The 11,201-nt window shown below is 42.9% G+C and overlaps 1 protein-coding gene across 3 annotated transcripts in view; it reads left to right on the forward strand.

Annotated features, from left to right (window-relative positions):
- Adamts6 (ADAM metallopeptidase with thrombospondin type 1 motif 6) overlaps positions 1-10,942 on the forward strand; it is a 278,164-nt gene extending 267,222 nt beyond the window's left edge. For all 3 annotated transcript variants that reach the window (XM_045138994.1, XM_045138995.1, XM_045138997.1), the window contains one exon: positions 7,859-10,942. In XM_045138994.1, the coding sequence (XP_044994929.1) occupies positions 7,859-7,968 (110 nt within the window). In that variant the 3' untranslated portion in view covers positions 7,969-10,942. The remainder of the gene's footprint in view (positions 1-7,858) is intronic.
- The last annotated feature ends 259 nt before the right edge of the window (positions 10,943-11,201 follow it).

Below are 11,201 nucleotides of genomic sequence, written 5' to 3' on the forward strand. Positions count from 1 at the left end.
TGTACCTGCTACTTCACAGATGAATCAAGGTAGTGGTTCTTAGTCCAGACGCTCTGTTCGTTGTACAGCCATGTCATTTACTTTGCCAGGCAGTGAGAGCAGAGGAAACTGCAGAGTCCCTGCCTGCGAAGGAAGGCAGCTTAGTAGTGTAGCGGCAGGCAAATGCATAGATGTCACATTCTGAGCGGTGTTTAACAGTGGTGCAAGAAGCTGCCTGAGCGCCAAGAGACGCTGCAGTGAACGAAGTGTCCCTGTGCAGGTGAGCAGGAGCCGGGCACTGGCAGGTCCAGCAGTCCACCAGGAAGATGCTGGGATGTGGGCGTGCCTGGCACATTGTCCACTTACCCGTGTGCACAAGTGGAATTTTAATAAGAAAATAAAACAAAGCAAAATAAGTGGAGACATGAAGAGATGAAGGGAAGTTAAGCCAGCCAGAGATAGTAAGAGGAAGAGAATCAGAAGTTAGGCATCAGGAAATGAAAATAGTGGTCTAGGCATTGTGGTGTGCCCCTTTAATTCCAGCAGAGAGAGGGAGACTGAAGTAAGAGGATTGCCATGAGTTCAAAGCCAGCCTGGGTCTACAGAGTGAGTTTCCAAGTCAGCGTTGGCTAGACTGAGGACCTGCTTCTGGGAGAAAAAAAGAAAGAAAGAAAAGAAAAGAAATTAAAATACTGAGAAGGAAACAGGAAAAGGACTAGGGCAGTGAAATTTGCTATGTTTAGCATCTGTTCTAGTTTCTTTCTGAAAGCCCACACTGAACAGTCAAAGCATCACAGACCTGATCTTGACAGCCTGATTGACTGCTACTGACGAGGGTCACACGACCATTGCTGCTGAAAGTAAATTGTGGAGGCACTGAGTACCACTACATTTGAAATAAATGAGGAACATTTTAAGTATGTATGGCAGCTGTGTCTAGCCTATTCAAGCTCACCTGAAATTCTATCCAAAAATGCCATTTTATTCATTGTTCATACAGTTTAAAGCTTCCTTGTAGTTTATAGGGTGCGTCTTTGCAGTTTATAGCACAAGGAACTCTGTCATCTTGTATTTATTGCTGGCAGAAAATGACTGATGGCGTGGCATGAGCTGGAAATCAATCAGGAAAGGTACTGTTAACACTAGCCATAGTCTACCCAATGGGGTTTCTCATGGTGGCTTTGGTGAGTTCCAGTCTCCCTCATACAAACAGCTCTGAGAAGTCCCACAAATCTCATGACAATATCCGTAAGAACACAACAGCTACAGAATTTAGGTGTTGGCAGAATTTGATGTGTTCGAATCAGTGAGAGGAAAGAGAAAGGTCATTTGAAGAAGACAGTTTCTAGGAGATGAGGAAAGGCCAGTTCTTTTCACATCGCCGTTTCAAAGAGCTCATAGTCCACCTAACATTCAAGTTCCCATTCTTTGCTGTCTGGTTTGGAGGGAACCTGGGTTTGGATTGAGACTGAATGCATGTGGCATCCAGTGAGTAAGACTGGGTGGGTGGGGGAGAGAAGAAGGACAATGTACAGAGTGAAGCTACTTGTTAGCTCATCCTCTATCAGCCTAAATCTCTAAACATCAAGGGTTCCAGCGCAGCTGTTTCAGGAAGAACGCACTGCTTCCCTTCCCTGACCTCCAGGCCCCAGGCCCCGCCTGCCCACGCTTTGCTTTCTCACCCCTTACCGGGCTCTCCATTTCCATGGACAAGTTAGCAGCAGGCACAGCTGTGTAATTCAAAAGATAAGCCTTAAGTGCTTAGTGTGACTCCAGTGATGCAGTTCTGCTGAATGCAGCGAAGAGCCTACAGGCACGGAGGATATGCATGCTATCTACAAGGAAGATGCTGAGTAGTCAGCCTGGCCAGGGAGAGACCTGTCCCTTGGTATCTATCACTCCCATGGTACAAGCAGGCCAGCTTGGCAACATTTGATAAAATAAATACAAGATTATTAAAGGTGATTTGAGGAGTTGGTCTTGTATTCCTTAACCAAATCAAGCCTAAAGAGTCACAATGAATCTGAATCTAAGAGTACCCTAAACCCCGTGGCCTCTGTTGAGTGTGAGTAGCTTAAAAGCAGCCTTTTAGGTCAGTGTTTTGAAAGATTAATGCAAAGCACCCGGGAGGAAAACCTCATTGGCTCCTCAATGATAGGTACACTCATGTGTTGCCTAGGAAACAGGCGGTCTGATTTTATTACTGAAAGCCTAGATTCCCGATGAGTGCCACTCCGGCATGTGTGGCAAGTTGTTTATGATTTGAATAATTGATCTAGTTTCCATCACTTGGCATAGGGCTGGCCTTAAGTGCCTTCTTTTTTTCCCAAGTCTGCCTGAAATGAATTTGAGAAGACTGCAAAATTATTTCCAGGATAGGGTAAAAAGAGGAAAGACCAGTTAGGCTCACAGATGTTTCCTAAAGTCCACACAAGTGGGGACCTATCACTCTTCCAATACCATGAAGAAAAAAGCAGTGGAAAGAGTGTTTTCATACTCCCAAAAGTACAGAATAAAAGTACAGAATAATAGTGGGAAAGAAATCAGATTCCTTCATCTTAAGACATATGAGCCTTCTGGCTAGACCGTGCTATTTAAAAAGCAATAGAGGGCTAAGGAGATGGCTCAGCAGTTAAATGTATACTTGCAAAGCCTGTCTGCTTGGGGTCTATATCCCAGCATATACATAAAGACAGATGCACAAAGTGGCACATGTTTTTGGAGGTCGTTTGCAGTGCCAAGAAGCTCTGCTGTATTCTTTCTCTCTCCCATAAATAAATATTTAAAATAATATTAGCTTTTTTCAAAAGAAGTAAGGTGGTAGAAAGGGTAGCTTAGTAGTAGAGCTCATGCCTAGAATGGAAAAATGATGACAGTAAAGACCATTCAGAAATGAAAACATTCATGATATTGTTTTGATGTAATGGGAAATGTGATTTAAATTATAAAGAACAGCTTTCCAGAATTTTTTCCACAAAAGTAAGCTGTATTTGTGGTATCATATATATTTATGGTAGACCATATGGTAGATCAATTTTTTGTTTTTTGAGGAATTTACATATTTCCATAGTGGCTATACTAGTTTATACTTTGAGATATATCACCCCTGCACCCAAAGGATTCCATCTCAACATGTCACAGAGATATTTTGACTTAATAAACAGTGTTTATTGCAACATTATTCACAATAGTGAAGTTTTGGAACCAGCCTAGGTGTCCAATAACAGAGGAATGAATTTTTTTTAAAGTGTCGTATGTACACATGATGGGATTGTTTTCAGCTATAAAGATGAACAGAGTTTGCCAGAAAATGGACACAACTGGAAATAAGCACGTTAGGTGAATGAAACCAATCTCAAAAGGCTCATTGGGGGCTGGAGAGATGGCTCAGCGGTTAAAGGTGCTTGCTTGCAGTGCCTGATGTCCCAGCTTTAACTCCCCAGTACTCACGCAAGCCAGATGAACAAAGTAGTGCATGCAACTGGAGTTTGTTTAAAGTGGCAAGAGGCCTTGGTGCACCCATTCTCTCTCTCCCCCTTAAAATTAAACTTAAAAGACCAATATTGTATGTACCCTCTTGTGTGTGGTTCCTAGATTTCATCACAAGAACCATGTATGTATGACCTGAAACTAGAAGCAAAATTGCCTGTGGGAACACAGGGGAGCAAGAGGTTATGTGAGGATGAGCAATGCGATAAACAAGAGGGCGTGCCGCAGAGCAGGTGGAAGGTGAGGACCTCTGTCCTACGCACGTGTGCCTGGCACGTGTGCCTGCGAATGGACACACAGAACTGGCTATGAGACCGAGAGCAGACGCAGCAGATGCGTCAGCTAGAAAGTCATGGACAGGCTGAAATATTTTCATTGAGATGCCAGGAATGTAGCCAAATTAGAGTGGGTTTTCAGTCAGACAAACCTGAAGTCTGATCCCAGTCCTTAGTTGTGTGACCCAGCATGGATTTCATGCCCTTTTTGAACCTGAGTTTTTGCTGTCTATGTAAAACTGACCATTTTTGTACTTAAAAGGATTAAGTAGAACAACATATAAAGCTGATGACACAAAGGACGTACTCAGTAAATTATGCTTTTTTGTTACTAAATTAAGCCTTTGTGGAGTTAAAAGGCTGAGAGAACAAAAGACTAGTCATGGCTGACCTTTGGTGAATAGATTTTCATCTTCGCAAAGGTCTGTAATGAACTGATTCTTTTAATCACAACAGTTCCTAGAAGACAAGTCCCAAAATAAGGAGCTGGATCTTCTACGCAACTCTCCTTGGGAGCCTCCCACTCCTGCCAGGTCACTGGCCTGTGCAGCCCAGTGTCTCAGCAAGGTCTGCTGTCTGTGTCTTGAGAGCCACTGGATCTTTCCCAGGTCCTTCCTCACTCCTGTCCCCTCACGACCGGCCTGCTCCGCTTAACAGTTTTCTGCCCATCTGTGTCTGTGTAACTGTGGAACCCTTCCTGACATTGTAGGTTAATTTTGACAGGGATCCTCTGCAAGTAATATGTGGTGGTTGGAGGCTGATGTTTTGATGTTGATAATGAGAGCTAACCAAGTGCTCACTCTGAGCCAGGTGCTATGGTAATGTCATATGCATTGTTTTTTGCATGCCTCACAACGTCCTGTGGGCAGGCCTTGTGTGGTGTTCTTAGAGATGAGGAATCTCAGGTTCAGAGCAGTGAAGTAGCTTGGCCAAGGACAAGCATTAGAAGAGGCAGGGCCAGAACTTACTTTGAGACCCAGTGACTTATGCTGTATGGTGCTTGCACAGGTAGGTTGGGAGGCCTCATGATTAACCCTGCCTCCCTAACCTTGACCCTGCTTGTAGGACCCTAATGAGTTTGGAAAGTTCAGGAAGGGACTGCGTGGGCTAGCCCCAACCTGGGTACAGTACTGGTCCTAGACAAAGCGTACATGCAGAGAAGAACCCAGAGCCTAGCACCCACATAAGGGACTGTTTATGTTTGTAGGAGACTGGGTGAGTGGTGGCTAGGTAGAGGATAGGCAATTTACAAATACATTCATTATTCATTTGTTAAATCGGATCCCAATGTTGAAATCTAATATTTAAAAATATCTGAGAATTTGCTTGTATTTTGAACAAGTTTATTCATTGTTCCTGCTCCTGCAACTCTTCCAAAAAATGAAGTAATGACTCTCCCAATAAAGTTGTGACCTAGAGAATTTTCTTCTTTGCCTGGCTTTGAAACTGACATGCGTCTTCAAGGCAGTATTTTCTGAGCAGTAACTGAAATGCCCATCCTCACTGAGAAGTGTTCAGTGTAAGCTCTTGCTTCCTTCCCAGCCTCAGACAAGAAGAGGCGCTAGTAACTTCTGAGAGCAGCCTGGTCGCTCAATCTCACGCCCTTCTCTCATGCACCTTGAACTGTGAGGTTGCTGCGCATAAGGATATGCTGTGGTTACACCCTGCGCGTGGGAAAGCAAGGATTCTGCTCCAGACTATTGTACAGAAGAGAGACTGAGGCACAGAGAGGTTTAAGTGATTTGCTCAGATTCCTAAAGTTAGTAACAGTAACAGTAAAGCTGGGATTAAATCTAGGCAATTTGTCCTTTAACCTTTTATCGTGGAATTACTAAAACCACCCGTTCTCCTGGATCTGTTCAACTAAGTCATTTTCTTATTTTGGCAAAGAAGTTTTCACCAAGCCCTGCTGCAGAAAGTGAGCTCGGCTGCCCTCCCCACAGTGTGGCAATTTGGCATTAAAGATGAGTGGCTTTGGGCTGGAGAGATGGCTCAGAGGTAAAGGTGCTTGCCTATAACCTGACGACCCTGGTTCGATTCCCCTGCACCCATGTAAAGCCAGATGCACAAAGTGGCTGGAGGCCCTGACATGCCCATTCATTCATATTCTCTCTCTCTCTCTTTCTCCTCTCTTCTCCTGTTTCCCTCTGCTTGTAAGTAAATAAAAATGTTTTCTAAAAAAAAGGATAAAAAAATGAGTGGCATTATGTCAGTGGAAAAATGTTTTCTCATCTTTTTAGTTGTTTTAGTATTTACCTGGGCAATATGTTCTTAATTGTAACAGTGACCTTTTTTCCACAAAAGTATTCTTAGTCTAAATTGTTTGGGTTTTGTTTACTGGCCATAAGAAAATCACAACAGCACCAACTGACCTCCAAATTAGAATATGTGTAAGTCTTTTCACCTCAAAAACACACATAATCCACCAAATATCACCTGATTTTTTATTGCAGCGTTTGAAGTTTTTTTATGCCCCTTCTATTTTCTTTCAGCCAAAACTTAAATTCACTGAGAGTCCTAGTATGCAAGTTTTATGTTCAAATTTCTAAATATTATTCTCTTGGTAAATTGAATCTTGAGTAAGTAAATTTGACAGTGGCAGAGCTCATGTGTTTAGATGATTTGAGAGTTCCAAATTCGATGATTTTTGCTGACAGAGCCTTTAAAAGGGGATCAATAAGATTGCTATCTCACTTTTCAATAATAAGAACTGGAAACTTTCCCGTTTCTTTGCATTTAATTTTCCATGTTTATCATGTGACTCATATGCCTTGTATTAGGTCTCTTTGAATTTTAGTGGATTTCTGAAAGCCTGTTGGGAAGGGGGGAATAGCAAACAACAAAAGTTGTCACTTGGCCCTTTCCCTGAGCCCATTTGAGTCACAGTTATCTTAAACAAATTACTCAAGATGCTCAGGATACCATGTAGAGAAATGAGAGCTGAACTTTGGTTCTGGAGATATATATGAAAATTGAATTAATGGGTTGATAAATTATTTTTAAATCCCCAGATAGAAGTGATCAGAGTGGGCTGGAGAGTAGCTTAGCTGTTAAGGCACTTGCCTGCAAAGCCAAAGGACCAAGGTTCATTTCCCCAGGACCTACATAAGCCAGATGCACAAGGTGTGGCATGCAACTGGTTTGTTTGCAGAGGCTGAAGGCATTTTCTCTCTCTCTCTCTCTCTCTCTCTCTCTTTCTCTCTCTCAAATAGATGAAATAAATAAAAAATTTTTTTGAAAGTTATCAGAGGCCTGTAGAGGAAGGAGACTGCTTGCAGCAGTAGGTGAATGGTAGGGGTAAGAGGTGGCAGCTGTTCATCACAGACCTCGGGCTTGTCTCTTTCTCAGTCCCACATCTGCTGCCCGCCCGAGGGGAGGTGGGGATAGTCATCCAGTCCCCTCGGAGCGTAAGAGCTACAGACAGCAACTGGCAGTTCTTGCACTGAGCAGGAAGTACACACAGGAAAAAAGGAGGCCATGTCTCACTTCCAAATTAAAGAAAGACATTTCTACATGTTTCCATAACCCACAGACTGCTGCCATTTGAGGCCAACCCCTCCAAGCTCTCCCCTCAGTGCAGTTCCTGAACGTGGGCCGCTATCCGCAGTCCTTGTCCTCCACACAGGCCCATCCCCACGCCTCACGGACACAGGGCCCTCCAGAGAAAGCTTCGGTGTCAAACAATGCAACTCATGCTCGATTTTGGATATCCTTGTACTGTTGAATAAAATAACCCTTGAGAAAGAAGCAATAAAAGCGCTGTAAGAAAAATGACTCATGTTTCCAAGCTGTCTAAAGTGATCACTTAGCCCAACAAATGGTAATTCTTTCAAGACACAGTGGGCATGCACCACACTTATAAAAGACTGGAAGGAAAGCCTTGCAAACTGTTTTTTTAATTGTGTTAAAATATATCAAAAGAATGTTTCTGGTAGGCCGTTCCAGACAGGGTGTGCTTAAAAACAAAAACAAAAACCACATGGATATGGAAGAAAGGTGCTCTGGCCCCTGGGGGGAGGGGAGGGTCCTTGCTGAAGAGGCGGCTGCTTCGGCTCGTTTATGCGCTTGTTTATGTGCCTCTAATTGTTTTCCCCTCTTCTGCCCCCACTTGTCAGAGTGCAAAGATGTGAACAAAGTGGCTTACTGCCCACTGGTGCTCAAGTTCAAGTTCTGCAGCCGAGCATACTTCAGACAGATGTGTTGTAAAACCTGCCAAGGACACTGACCCACGGGAAGCCAGGGAGAGCCTTGTTTCATCATGGAAACGCGTCCATCAAAGAGAGCCACCCGGAGGAAGAGGACTGAGGTCCTTACAAAAGCATTACCCTGTGGAAAACGTAACCACTGGTCAGCCCAAGCTGACGGGATTTCAATATTATTTTAACTTCTATGAAGTGGGATTTATTGATCCAAAGTGCTGGACACGATATTAGGAGGGAATGCCAGATTGGAGAGGTCCAAACCACACAGGGAGACTTGCTTACTGTGGAACGTTTGTGTTCTTTCGAGTAAATCCAATAGCCTGTTTACCTCCTTGGACCATTTAGATAACTTTTATTATGGACTTAGCAATGACACTGAATCCATTTGTATTTAAAACTGTTTAAAATGTAGTTCTTGTGACTTGGTCAATCATGGAAGTAAAGAACTCTTATGTCATAGCTTAAAAATATTTACTATGCTTTATCTCACCACAATAGCACCACAATTTAAATTATAAGATGGGCTTTGAACTTTAATTTAAGTAACAATTATAATGCAAAAGTAATGAAAGTTTGTATGATTTTTCTTCAATCCACTTAATTTCCTTAGGAATAATCTCCCTGTTTTGAACACTGCTGTGAGCCATGTATAAAACTACATTAAACTGAACAATGAGGGACTTAGTTTAAAGCAGTGCATCAGTTACTGCAGCTGTGCAAGTCTATAAATTCAGTGCTAAGAGACTGTGGCCAAGTTGCCATTGTGCAAGTGAAGCTGAGATTTCTATTAAAACTTTAAGAGAAAAGCATTTCAGTTTCATGTAGAAGCCAGACCTGGGGTATGGTGGAAACTGGAGTGCCAGGCCCTGTTAGCCATCACATAGGTTGCCTTACTCTGCATGTGGGTCACCCCAGCTCACTTGTGTTTACACCTTTACCAGCCACATATTGGCTTCCACCCTGTGGACTATGCACGCTGAGATGACACAGCGCAAAAGATAGGCTGGCTCTGTAACAACCAGGCAGCCATTTTGCAATTCGCTGGCAATTACGATGGGTTCCAGATGTCCCTTCTTTGATATGGTAGAAGGGCATTTATTTATACGAGAGCAAGTGTGTGCATGTGTGTATGTGTGTGTGCAGGCACTTCCGAGTGTGTGGATCGATGAGTGTGCTTGCACATAAATGTGCCATTTCTGTGAGTTTTAAAGTAGGCAAAGGATAACAACCAAAGAAGAAAAGATCATGAAGACTAGAAATCATAAAGTGTAATATTAATAGTCACTCAACCAAGTATTTGTTCATGGTTATTCTGAAATAGCAATTAAATGTGAAACCTAGTTTCTTGGGCAAGTCACATTCTAATTCTAAAATCACAACTTCTTAACTTAAAATTACTAAGTGGTATCTTCCCTACCTTCAGGTTTCACATCCTACCATCAAAAGACTCAACGGTTAGATGTTTAAGGGTGCTTATTGTTTAATGCTTTGTACCTGGACACCTGTAGCAGGTTCTTAATGAACAGGCAACTTCCTTTATCATTCACGCATGCGCAATGGGCGTCCACCATCACCTAAAACGCCTAATGGCCACTGTGTGACAAAAATACTGTTTCCAGTTAAAGAGCATGTCCCAATTATGTCTGTCACTGTGCTCTGAAAGTGCATGTTGGTGTGCCACGCGTGCCGGGATCTAAAGTAGACAACTTACTGTTACTGTTTTCCAGAAAGAAGAGAGATTCAGACGTCAAAAGTCAACCTAAACTTCTGCTTTGCTATGGACAGTTGGTCTGGAAGTTTCCCCACAGTCTGCCACATCTCATTCCCTGCTTCTCTCTCAACCCCACAGTTCCCAGAGAGGAGAGGGAGAGAGAGCACTGTTGAAGACGTAAGAGCCATCACCAAAGCCCCCACCTTACTGTCTTTAAGAGACCAGTAGAAGGCCGCCTTAGCCACCGCATGAAGGGAAGGGAAGGCGGCCTGTGGAAGGGTGACCCACACTTGAATTCCCTTTGTCCTTTTCAAAGAGCAGTTCACTTGGTGCTAATGTGCCTTGGTGAAATAAAGACTGGGTGGTTTCTGGGGCAATTTAGGCATAGGTCTGCTATCCAGATCTGATTTTCACCAACACAAATGTCAGCTCATTTATTTTATCTTATTTTATTTTATTTCAAAAGGATGTCTTACATTACCGGTGAAAGGCTACATTTTACCTCACCTGGAAGCTGACATCACATATCACAAGGGCTGTGCCCAGCACTATGCTCCCTTCTGCTGGGGCAAGAGGAAGAAGGTGGCCTTCATTCTCCCCAGGGTATGTGCCAGCACTGAGGGCTGGATGCTCCCTGGGGTAGCACAGACATAACAGAATTAAACATTTTCAGACAGGCCCTTAGTGTGAACCTGAGAAGGTTAAGAAACAAAAACAAACAATATTCCACAGCATGTCACAGTACTGCTGCCGCTGTAGCCACCTGCATGGCTGCAGGAGTCTCCATGGTAACAGTGGATCATCAGCAGAGGCTGCGCTGCCCTGGCAGGCGCTCCGGAAGTCAAGAGCGATATATATGCATACTGACTACTTAGGGTACAAGGGTATCCGTGGCTTAGAACAGTGCCTGCCACTGTTTAAAGGCCTGTCCCCCAAAAGGAAAGGTAAATGTATCAAAATGATCAAACCCCTAAAGACACACACATGACTTCCAAGCAGTCCGGTTCATGAGGAATCTTTATGTGAGTGAATGTCACATAGGTGTCCTTAACACAGAATAAGATCATCTTTGTATTATTGTGATTAGTTGTTGCTTATTATTTTATACTCAGTATTAATGTGGTACACTGTTACTTTTTTTTTTGCTTTTGTAAATTATATTCTAATTTATTACCATGTTTCCTAACACCTGCCCTACATTCATTCTCCCGCTTGTAATGAAAATGAAAAAGTCATTGTAACACTTGATGGAGTGAAATTTCATACCAGGCACAGATTTTTTTTTAACATAGATCATTTAGTAAAAAATAAATAAATAAAAATTCAGCTTATAATAATGATTCCTGTGGAAGTTGTCTATTCCCTGAAAAGCTTCTGTCAAACTTGTAGCAGAAGCAAGGTTGGAGATATTTGCTATCATCTTATTACCTTCCTCAGGAATTGCACCTATTTGAGGGTATTAACCATGATATGAACCAAAATAGCCCACAAGCTATTCTGGGGCTAGAAAGACATCAAGTGGGCCACTGCCTCATACCATCAGTC

The sequence above is a fragment of the Jaculus jaculus genome, chromosome 20 (genome assembly GCF_020740685.1).
Source record: "Jaculus jaculus isolate mJacJac1 chromosome 20, mJacJac1.mat.Y.cur, whole genome shotgun sequence".
Taxonomy (NCBI): Eukaryota; Metazoa; Chordata; class Mammalia; order Rodentia; family Dipodidae; genus Jaculus; species Jaculus jaculus.